Source organism: Maylandia zebra, linkage group LG2 (genome assembly GCF_041146795.1).
Source record: "Maylandia zebra isolate NMK-2024a linkage group LG2, Mzebra_GT3a, whole genome shotgun sequence".
NCBI lineage: Eukaryota > Metazoa > Chordata > Actinopteri > Cichliformes > Cichlidae > Maylandia > Maylandia zebra.
In genome coordinates, this window is record NC_135168.1 from 2,197,275 (window position 1) to 2,209,225 (window position 11,951).

Sequence of the window (11,951 nt, forward strand, 5' to 3'; positions counted from 1 at the left end):
AACTCCAAAGCCCTATCCTTGGGCACGATACCAACCCCAAGTTGCCCTCCGATGTGTTTATCGGTGTGTGAATGTAGATTAGTTTGCACTTGTGTGAATGAGGCATGTTGTATACAGCGAGTATTCTGGGAGAGTAGAAAAGTGCTGTTTAAGAATCAGTCCATTTACCACCGTCCCCTTTAACCCCTGACTTTGGCACAGGTCGCCTCTTTTATGCAACATCCTCTGGTGATTAATAAAAGAAAAGGACTGCAGGCCATGTGCTGCTGTTTAGGCTCAAACTGTAAACATGTAGGGAGCAAGTAAAAAGTAGTACAACAGGGTGGGCCATGGATACAGCGTAACAACATGGGAATGGTTGGTGATATTAAAGTTCTGTTTGTGGCACATTAGTATATGTGAGGGGGCAAACTCCTCAAGATGGGCGGTGACCATGGTGGCCATTTAGAAGTCGGCCATCTTGGATACAACTTTTGTTTCTTCAATAGGAAGAGGGCCATGTGACACATCACACTTATTGGTAACGCCACAAGAAAAATAATGGTGTGCTTGGTTTCGACGTAACGTTATTCATTTCCCTGTGTGTGTGTGTGTCTGTGTGTGTGTGTGTGTTCAGGTGTTTGGGCCATTTTAGCAGCTTTATTCTGTTTTTCTGAAATGTTGGGGTTATTTTGCACAAATGCAAAACCACAAAATCTGAAAGTTTCCCAACCTGGAAGAATACCTCCTTCCAGGAAGCCAAACACAGGGTAACTGTTGGCGTGGACATCCCTGTACTTCTTCATTTTCAACTGGATATTAGTTTTTGGATGCTGTTTTCTTTCTATCCAGTGACGTATTCTTGTGGGAGTGTCTCCTTTCCTTTACAACGAAGCCAATCAAAGGACGGCTTCAGTCAGGACCACAGTGTGTGTGTATAAGGATAACATGTGAAACACACACCTGCTGCCAGAGAAACACGTCTACAAACTGGAAGCTATGAAGCTGACCGTGCTGTTCTGGGCTGTTCTGCTGTTTTCTGTCTGTGGTGAGTTCATTCACAGCACAAACTGATGATCTTCAGAACATTTTCTGTCTCAGGCTCTTCTTTAAATAACTTTTTCCTCCTTTTAACTGAGGTTTTAGGTGCATGTAAAATATGTTAGCAAGACTAATTTAAAAGAATGTTTACAATTTGTAAAAACAAATAATTATAACAAAGACATTCAGTCCATTTCAGTACATTAATTAATTAAACAATACAAAAATGCCTAAATTATCATTCACTGTGTGCTTTTAGGATTCAAGGATAGTCAGAAGAAATAAACAGATTATTTTTTTAGTTCCAGTTTTCTCTCTTGAAACGACATTAACAAGTGAACTGCAGATTATTATCAAACCTTAGTTTACAAGATAAGACCTGATGTCCTTTATGATCAGGAATATATTTAAACTGGAAGAGTTTCTTTGATGTTGTCAGAGACCAAAACATGTTTTTCATATTCACACATCAAAGACCTGGAGTGGAGCAACGTAACAGGACGTTCAGATGACATCCTCTTATTATGCTTACCGGGATTATAATCTGATGGACAAACTGCTGGTTACCCTCATACTTACCGGATATGAAATTGTGATGGTTAAAACAGGGTCGATCACAAGCATATATACAAATACACAAATAATACATGTGTGTATGTTTGTGCAGTCCTTTCCCACCAGGATGAGACAGCATCTGTGTTTCCAAACAACCACAAGTTGAGGACATCTGGAGGACCAAGATCAGAAGCTCTTGTTGATCTCACAGAGGTACGAGTTGGTCTTATTCAGTATTTTTATTTCTCCCGTCTTAAATGTTTTCCAGGATCTTCTTAGTGGGCATGGTCACTTCAAATGAATACGACGTTCTTTTAACTAATTACCTTTATTTACGATGCCTTTCTACTTACGGGAGTCGCCCCTTTCAAGATCTTCCCGTTAACAGAGATCAAACCATCAAGTTTAAACATGTATTTGGTTTCTCAGAGCCTCATGGAACTGTTCTTCTTGAGAAACCTTTAACAGCTTAAAGGAAAAACAGTATTGGGGAAAGTTATGGTTCAGTATTATTATTAAAAGTGTTGAGATCATCCTTGTCAAAGTTCAAGGTTTTTATTCACCCCTTTATCAGTTTTGTTTTGTAAGAAACACTTTTTCTTCAGCGTGTTGCATTTGGCTGTGGTCAGTGTCGCTGCTGGGAGCTGGACACAGGCAATATTTATTTTTCTTATTTTTACACAAATATCTGTACTTTCTAGGTGACCTCTAATTTTCTGTTTTGAAATTTAGGAAAGAATGAGGTTATTGTGGAGATTTGCAAGTATTTAGGTGTTCTTTTTGGTCATAAACTGTGTTTTGAACTTCATGCTGATATTACCACCCAAAAAGGTCAGCACAAACTGTACTGAGGTTATTGTACTCGGCCCTGAAAAGCTTAGAAATATGGTATCTAACCAGATTCTTCCTCTGGATGGCATTACCTTGGCCTCCAGTAACACTGTGAGGAACCTTGGAGTCATTTTTGACCAGGACATGTCCTTCAAATTCAAATTCAAATTTTATTTGTCACGTACACAGTCATACACAGTACGATATGTAGTGAAATGCTTGGACAACTGCTCGTGACCTAAAGAAAACAAAAAAGGAAAAGGCTATGAATAAGATAGGAAATAAATATGAAAAATTAAAAAGGGTAAATTTAACTAGGAAGGAATAAAATATAAATTAAGGTTAAAAATGAAATAACTGTACAACACAAATTAGAATGAAGGGTAAATTTAACTGGGAAAGAATAAGATAAAATATATAAATTAAAGTTGAAAATAAAATAACTGTACAACACAAATTAGAATGAAGGGTAAATTTAACTGGGAAGAATAAGATAAAGATAAATATATAAATTAAAGTTGAAAATAAAATAACTGTACAACAAAATACACAATATAGAACTATATAAGAATGTATGAGAAATATAAATAAATATATACACAATAACAGCAGCTGTACAAGTATTAACTGGAAATGAAGAATGTAGTGACCAGTGTTGTGCGATCCACATTATGTCTTGTGCAGTGCAAATATGCTTAAAGTGATTTAAGTGATGAAGTGAAACCAAAGTCCAGAAAGTCCAGTGTGTGTGTAAGAACCATATGTGTGGGTCAGTACTGTGTGGTGGTGTGATTGAGAGACCGTATTGCCTGCGGGAAGAAGCTCCTCCTCAGTCTCTCTGTGTTGGTCTTCAGGGAGCAGAATCGCTTTCCTGACCTCAGCAGAGAGAACAGTCTGTTGTTGGGATGGCTGAGGTCCTTCACCATCTTCCTGGCCTTGGTCCAGCACCGCCTGCTGTAGATTGAGTGCAGGTCAGGGAGCTCGGAGCGGATGGTGCGCTCAGCTGACCGCACAACCCTCTGTAGAGCTCGTCTGTCCTGCATGGTGCTGTTCCCGAACCAGGTTAAGATGTTTCCCGCCAGGATGCTCTCTATGGTGCACGAGTAAAAGTTCCTGAGCACCTTGGAGGGCAGTTGGAAGTCTCTCAAGCGTCTGAGGTGGTAGAGACGCTGACGGGCCTTTTTCACCACGGTGTTGATGTGACAGGACCATGACAGGTCCTGCGTGATGTGAACTCCGAGGTATTTGAAGCTGTCCACTCTCTCCACTGGGCACTCGTTGATGACGGGGGTCTGGTAGTTCCTCTCCTGCTTAGTGCTGAAGTCCACTATCAGCTCCTTTGTCTTACTGACGTTTAGAAGGAGGTTGTTCCTCTGGCACCAGTTCTCCAGATTCCTAATCTTCTTCAGGTAGGCCGTCTCGTTGTTATCAGAGATCAGGCCCACCACGACGGTGTCGTCAGCAAACTTGATGATGGTGGTGGAGCTGGTAGTGGCCACACAGTCATATGTGTACAAAGAGTACAGCAGGGGGCTCAGAACACACCCCTGGGGGGCTCCAGTGCTGAGAGTGGTGGAGGCTGAGACATGTCCGCCCATCCTTACTGCCTGTGGTCTGCCAGTTAGGAAGTTGGAGATCCACTGACACATAGATGAGCTGAGTCCCAGATGCTCCAGCTTGGTGGTGAGTGTGGAGGGAATTATGGTGTTAAATGCAGAGCTGTAGTCTATGAAGAGCATTTTAACATAATTCCCCCTTCTAGTGTCCAAGTGAGTGAGTGATGTGTGGAGGAGATGAGAGATGGCATCGTCTGTGGAACGATTTGGACGGTAAGCGAACTGTAGTGGGTCCAGTGTGTCTGGTAGTGAAGAAATGATGAAGTCTCTGACCAGGCGTTCAAAGCACTTCATCACTACTGAGGTGAGGGCTACAGGGCGATAGTCATTGAGAGAAGCAGGGTGGGGTTTCTTCGGGACAGGAACAATGATGGACTCTTTGAAGCATGTGGGGATCACCGACTGAGATAAAGAGATGTTGAATATCTCAGTGAACACAGGAACTAGCTGGTATGCGCAGTCTCTTAGGATACGACCTGGGATGCCGTCTGGTCCTGCTGCTCTCTGGTGTTCACTCTCTTGAAGGCTCTCCTTACTTCATGCTCGGAGATGACGAGCACGTTTCCGGTGCTGGCAGTATCTTCCTGTCTGCAGCCGTTAGCGCCGCTAGCACTAGCATTGTTGGAGACCTTAGCTGCAGCCTCGAAGCGAGCATAGAAAGTGTTCAGCTCGTCTGCCAGAGTCACGGCCGCGTTCGTCATACCGGTTGTTGGTGCTTTATAGTCCGTTATTGTCCTTAGTCCCCGCCACAGGCTCCTAGAGTCACTCTGTTGGAGTTGTGACTCTAGTTTCCTCCCGTAGCGCTGCTTCGCCTCTTTCACCGCCCTCCGCACGTTATATGACGCGGCTTTGTACGGGTCCATGTCCCCCGTCATGAGTCCCGTGTTGTAGGCAGCGGTGCGGGATCTCAGAGCGTTGCGGATGGTTTTATCCACCCACGGCTTCTGGTTGGGAAACTTTGTGATAGTCTTTGTCTCCACGGTATCATCCGTTAGTTTCCCGATGAATCCCACAACCGCTTCCGTAAACACGTTGACGTCATCGTCGGAGCTGTTTCTGAACATGCCCCAGTCTGCGTCATCGAGTGCGTCCTGTAACGCGGCCACCGATTGATCCGTCCAGCGCGCGACCTTCCTCTGAACCGGAACTTCCTGTTTCAGCCTTTGTTTGTATTTTGGCACGAGGAAGATGGCGGCGAGATCAGATTTGCCAAACGGGGGGCGGGATTGTGCCTTGTAGCCGTCCTTGACCGTAGTGTAGCAGTGGTCCAGTGTCCTTTCACCTCTGGTGGGGCAGGTGATGTGTTGATAAAAGTTCGGCGCTGCGCGTTTGAGGTTGGAGCTATTAAAGTCCCCCGTCACAATAAGCGCAGCGTCCCGGTGTTGTGTCTGGTGCTGTGTGAGTGCCTCATGCAGCTCGCATAAGGCGGTGACCGTGTCCGCTTGTGGTGGAATATAAACGGCACTTACAATGACCGATGTAAATTCCCGAGGTAGATAAAAAGGACGACACATGATGGACAGTAGTTCCAGATTTGGTGTGCAGGAGCGTGTGAGAGGAACAACGTTCGCACTGTTGCACCAGTTGTTGTTCACCATTAAACACACGCCGCCTCCCCTTGACTTCCCCGAGTCCCGTGTCCTGTCCATGCGGTGAACCGAGAAGAACTCGGCCGGCTGGATGGCGTGGTCCGGCACCGCTGGGTTCAGCCATGTCTCGGTGAAGCAGAGGAGATTGCAGTCCCGAATGTCTCTCTGGAACTTTATCCTGGCCCTGAGGTCGTCAAGCTTGTTCTCCAGTGACTGGACGTTGGCGAGCAGGATGCTAGGCAGAGGTGTGCGGTGTGCACGAGCTCTCAGCCTGTTCCTGACGCCGGCTCGCTTCCCTCTAGGCTGGTGACATTCGTCTGTCCTGGCCTGAAAGGAGACGCTACCGGTAGACTGCAGCGAGAGCTGCCAGCATCTGAGCCAGACTCTGTCTGTCTGTCTCATCATGGTCACTAAATGCACAGTAATGGCAGGTTTTGTAATAAGGCAGATCGCGCTAACATAATATGCACTGTTAGTTGATTATTTACCTGCTGCATTAACGGGAGAGGACGTGCAAACGTTATCGCTGCTGCTGGGTTGAGATTCACGAGTCCGGAGCGAATTAAAAACACGACATTCATTTAAGGTCATCGCGTGTTTTGTGAGCAAATGCTTTTGCATATTCGTAGTGTTTCCTCCCTTAAATGAAACATCTACTTTGCAAGTATTGCAAGTTGCCCTGATGTCATCTGTTCTCGTAAAGTCTAACCAAACTTTTGAGCGTTGAGCTTAGGCGCCGTGTTTCCTGTCAGGTAAATGACGCTCCGCAACGTGGTGACGTCATTCGGGGCGACTGGAATCGATAAGGGAATCGTTTGCAAAAATGGCAAACGATTCCAAGGAACTGAAACAGTGGGAACAGGTTCTCAACAAGAACCGTGTTTCGATACCCATCCCTATCCCCAGGTACCTGTAGCTGTCCTCTATGTCTGCAATGTTGCCTTCTGGTAGTTCGATCCCCTCAGTTCTGACTACCTTCCCTCTCACTCTTAGCATACAGCTTGATGTCATCCATGAACAGGAGGTGGTTGCTGACAACTGCGTAGCCAGTCTTGTTAATGATCTCCAAGAGATATAAAACTAGGAATTACAAATAAATAACATGCTAAATTGGTAAATTCGGTAAAATTAAGGGATTAAAAGGTACTATTTACTAACTATACAATACTAACTGTACGATAAACAAAGACAGGACAGAGAAACTGGATTGTGCAGGAGGTACTTGATGGTGACTTGTGCTATGGGCTAGTGTTGTACGCCACATCCCCATTGAGCACCTGATGAAGGCTCTCAGGGTCCTGTTGATCTTGTACAGTTCTCGGCATTCCAGGATCCAGCTGTGGGGCACTGAGTCATAGGCCTTCTTGCACAGGTTGGTCAGCCTAGTGTTGCAGTCTCAGCTGACTGCTCGGTCTGCCAGTAGCTGGTGTTTTGTGCCTCTGGTATTCTTGCCAATATATGTGTGTGTGAATATATACATATATATATATATATATATATATATATATATATATATATATATATATATATATATAAAAAAAACACCCAGCACGCCCCTGCGGGCGGTTTATCCTTCAAGCTCGGGTCCTCTACCAGAGGCCTGGGAGCTTGAGGGTCCTGCGCAGTATCTTAGCTGTTCCCAGGACTGCGCTCTTCTGGACAGAGATCTCCGATGTTGTTCCCGGGATCTGCTGGAGCCACTCGCCTAGCTTGGGAGTCACCGCACCTAGTGCTCCGATTACCACGGGGACCACCGTTACCTTCACCCTCCACATCCTCTCGAGCTCTTCTCTGAGCCCTTGGTATTTCTCCAGCTTCTCGTGTTCCTTCTTCCTGATATTGCTGTCATTCGGAACCGCTACATCGATCACTACGGCCGTCTTCTTCTGTTTGTCTACCACCACTATGTCCGGTTGGTTAGCCACCACCATTTTGTCCGTCTGTATCTGGAAGTCCCACAGGATCTTAGCTCGGTCATTCTCCACCACCCTTGGGGGCATCTCCCATTTTGACCTCGGGACTTCCAGGTTATACTCGGCACAGATGTTCCTGTACACTATGCCGGCCACTTGGTTATGGCGTTCCATGTATGCCTTGCCTGCTAGCATCTTGCACCCTGCTGTTATGTGCTGGATTGTTTCTGGGGCATCTTTACACAGCCTGCACCTGGGGTCTTGCCTGGTGTGATAGACCCCAGCCTCTATGGATCTTGTACTCAGAGCTTGTTCTTGTGCTGCCATGATTAGTGCCTCTGTGCTGTCTTTCAGTCCAGCTTTGTCCAGCCACTGGTAGGATTTCTGGATATCAGCCACCTCCTCTATCTGCCGGTGGTACATACCGTGCAGGGGCCTGTCCTTCCATGATGGTTCCTCGTCTCCCTCCTCTTTCTTGGGTTTCTGCTGCCTGAGGTATTCACTGAGCACTCGGTCAGTTGGGGCCATTTTCCCAATGTATTCTTGGATGTTCCTTGTCTCATCCTGGACTGTGGTGCTGACACTCACCAGTCCCCGGCCCCCTTCCTTCCGCTTAGCGTACAGCCTCAGGGTGCTGGACTTGGGGTGAAACCCTCCATGCATGGTCAGGAGCTTTCTTGTCTTTATGTCAGTGGCTTCTATCTCCTCCTTTGGCCAGCCTATTACCCCAGCAGGGTACCTGATCACGGGCAGGGCGTACGTGTTGATGGCCCGGATCTTGTTCTTACCATTCAGCTGACTCCTCAGGACTTGCCTGACCCTCTGCAGGTACTTGGTGGTTGCAGCCTTTCTAGCGGCCTCTTCATGGTTCCCATTTGCCTGCGGGATCCCCAGGTACTTGTAACTGTCCTCTATGTCTGCAATGTTGCCTTCTGGTAGTTCAATCCCCTCAGTTCTGACTACCTTCCCTCTCTTTGTTACCATCCGACTACACTTCTCCAGTCCGAACGACATTCCAATGTCATTGCTGTATAGCCTGGTAGTGTGGATCAGTGAATCGATGTCTCGTTCACTCTTGGCATACAGCTTGATGTCATCCATGTACAGGAGGTGGCTGACAACTGCTCCGTTCCGTAGTCGGTATCCGTAGCCAGTCTTGTTAATGATCTCACTGAGGGGGTTCAGGCCTATGCAGAACAGCAGTGGGGACAGAGCATCTCCTTGGTAGATCCCGCACTTGATGGTAACTTGTGCTATGGGCTTGGAGTTGGCCTCTAGTGTTGTACGCCACATCCCCATTGAGTTCCTGATGAAGGCTCTTAGGGTCCCATTGATCTTGTACAATTCTAGGCATTCCAGTATCCAGCTGTGGGGCATTGAGTCATAGGCCTTCTTGTAATCAATCCAGGCAGTGCACAGGTTGGTCAGTCTGGTCTTGCAGTCTCGGCTGATTGTTCTGTCTACCAGTAGCTGGTGTTTTGCACCTCTGGTATTCTTGCCAATTCCTTTCTGTGTCCCGCTCATGTATTGACCCATGTGCCTGTTCATCTTAGCCGATATGATGCCTGACAGGAGCTTCCATGTAGTACTGAGGCAGGTTATTGGTCGGTAGTTGGAGGGGACCGGTCCCTTCTTGGGGTCCTTGGGGATCAGGACCGTCCGGCCTTCAGTTAGCCATTCTGGGTGTCTTTCGTTAACTAGCAGCTGGTTCATTTGTGCTGCCAGACGCTCGTGGAGTGCAGTCAGCTTCTTCAGCCAGTAGGCGTGAACCATGTCGGGCCCTGGTGCTGTCCAACTCTTCATACTGGAGACCCTTTCTTGGATATCTGCCACTGTGATGGTTACTGGACCCTGTTCAGGGAGGTCGCTGTGGTCTGCCCTCAGATCCTCTAGCCACTGAGCATTGCCGTTATGGGTTGCATCCCTCTCCCATATGCTCTTCCAGTATTGCTCCGTCTCCAGCCTTGGTGGTGCTGTTCTCTTATTGTTCCCTTGCCACTGAGAGTACACCTTTGCTGGTTCTGTGGAGAACAGCTGGTTTATTCTCCTGCCTTCTATCTCTCTGGTGTACCTCCTCAAGCGGCTGGCCAAGGCTGTGAGTCTTTGCTTGGCAGTTTCCAAGGCCTCAGGTATGGACAGCTTGCTGTATTTCTTAGGCACCTTATTTGTCGCACCTTTCTGCAACTCCCTCCGTGCTACTTTGATCTTGCCCTCTAGCCTCCTTCTCCATGGAGGGTACTGCCCCTTGTGGCTGTTCAACTTGTAGCCAAGCATCTCACTGATCACTGCTGCCGTATTGTAGATCAGCTTGTTAGTGTCGGTAATCGTGGTTGTAGGTATTGCCCGTAGTGCTGCATTAACATCATCTAGCAGACCTTCTGAGGGTACTTCACGTAATCTTGGTAACCGGCTACGGGGGATCCAGGTTTCAAGCTTGGCCATGATCCTATTTTTCAGGTCAGTTCCTCTCGCACTCAACGATCCTTCTCCTATCGCACTTGGGGCTATGTACCCAATCTCGGGTGGGGGTGATGATATCTCCCCCCTGACCTGGCGTCCTGACTCCTCCTTGCCGTAGCATTTGTGTTGTACCTCGTCAATCTCTAGCTGTGAGAGCAGTCCCTTCTTTCGAATGTTGGAACACTGAGCTACTAGTTGTTTCGCCGTCATTGTGGATGTTGGGTATCGAAGAATCCATAGGTCCCTCATCCTATTCATGTAGCCCCTTCCGCCGGGGTTACTTGCGTAGTAGCATTCCAACAACGCCCTGTTTTCGTCCCTTGCCCACCGATGCCTTCTTGTTCCAGTAGCCCACTTTTCGTCAGGGTGCCCTGGTTCCTCAACACCTGACGCGGACCTTGTTGATCCGGGCGACGTCCGAGCCGGCATGCCTTCATATTTATCTGTCTCGCTCATGTCTGCGGTAGGCTTGCTTAGCATAGGGGGTCTAGCCTTAGGACCCTTACTGGATACAGACGCCCCAGGCAGGAATCGAACTTGCGATCCTCTGTTCCAAAGGCGTGTAGTTTAACCACTACGCTATCCAGCTGCTATCTATATATATATATATATATATATATATATTAGTGCTGTCAGCGTTAAAATAACATCAACGCCATAACTGAATTAACACGGCAATTCTTCGTTAGCGAGCCCCGTGCGTGGGGCTGCACTGCGCTAACTAACGCGTTAACGAGCTGACCATACTAACGCATTGAAATATATATATACACACACACACCTGTGTTTGTGTGTGTGTACTATAGATACTGCTACTTGAAAACATTTGTTCTTTGCATGCAGAGAGCAATTCCTTGTTTGTGTACACAAACAAATAAAGATGATTCAGATTTTCCTGATTCAGTTAAGAAGTTAAGAAATGAGCACCTGTTAATGGTGACCCCCGTGTGGGTCTGTTCAGAGGTCTACCAGGCACTGGAGGTTAAACCCAAGACTTGCTGAAGGGATTAAATTAAGAATCAGTAATCCTGTCACTGCCTGCTTTTGTATCCAGCCCAACTGTGGGAAGTACGAAGGAGGAATCTGCACCAAGGAGTATGCTCCAGTATGTGGGAGCGATGGAAAAACCTATGACACCGAGTGTCTTCTCTGCAAGAAGAACAGGCATGTAACACACACACACGCACGCGCACACGCACACGCACACGCACACGCGCACACTGAATCTATGTTTGTTTTTCTCTCCTACAGAGAAGAGAAGAATACTGTGAAGGTGGCGAAAAAGGGGCCATGCGCTTCCTAGATGGCTATGTTGCACTCATGGGTGTTAGATAGGGCCTATTGATTTCCTGTGTTTGTGTTCTCAATAAAGTTACCTTCTGCAGCATGTCTCTGGTCTAATCCTTTAACACAAAAACACCCTGACAACAGCACTGATCACAAACAGGTTTAATTTAAACAGTAATAACAGTAAGTGGCTCAAACCTGTCCCACAAAGCTGTACTTGGACTTTTCTCATAATACTATTTATTATAGGTACGCAAAATGTGGTGTAGTCAATGATTTGTTCATGAGAAACAGTAATTTCATCATCACACATTTCTGTGATATAATCACAACTTATGTGTAGACAATACAACAAACGGTGGAAAAGTGTATGTCCTGCCAAATGAGCAAGGTCTCTTCTTTAGTCACAGCTAAGCAATATTTTACACGAGTGTTTCTGACATACCAAATATCAAACACTCTTATAGCATGCCAGAAGATAATGCATGTATTATTGCAGGTCTACCTTACAATATAAAGCACCCTGAGGCGACTGCTGTTGTGATTTGGCGCCGTGTAAAAAAACTGAACTGCAGTCTGAAGTCTTGCAGCTGAATAGAATCTGGGCTGTAAGTTTAGCTCACTTGTTTTTGCTGAGTTTGGATGAAATGGTTTCTATGAGCATTTAGTGGCGATCCTGA

The 11,951-nt window shown here is 46.6% G+C and overlaps 1 protein-coding gene across 1 annotated transcript; it reads left to right on the top strand.

The window, feature by feature from the left end:
• Nucleotides 1–860: 860 nt before the first annotated feature.
• On the top strand, nucleotides 861–11,373 carry LOC101464458 (ovomucoid-like). The gene is made up of 4 exons (XM_004566613.4): nucleotides 861–1,027; nucleotides 1,688–1,788; nucleotides 11,039–11,148; nucleotides 11,236–11,373. Exons 1-4 carry the CDS (start codon nucleotides 979–981, stop codon nucleotides 11,285–11,287), a joined length of 312 nt encoding a protein of 103 aa, XP_004566670.3. The 5' UTR covers nucleotides 861–978; the 3' UTR covers nucleotides 11,288–11,373.
• The last annotated feature ends 578 nt before the right edge of the window (nucleotides 11,374–11,951 follow it).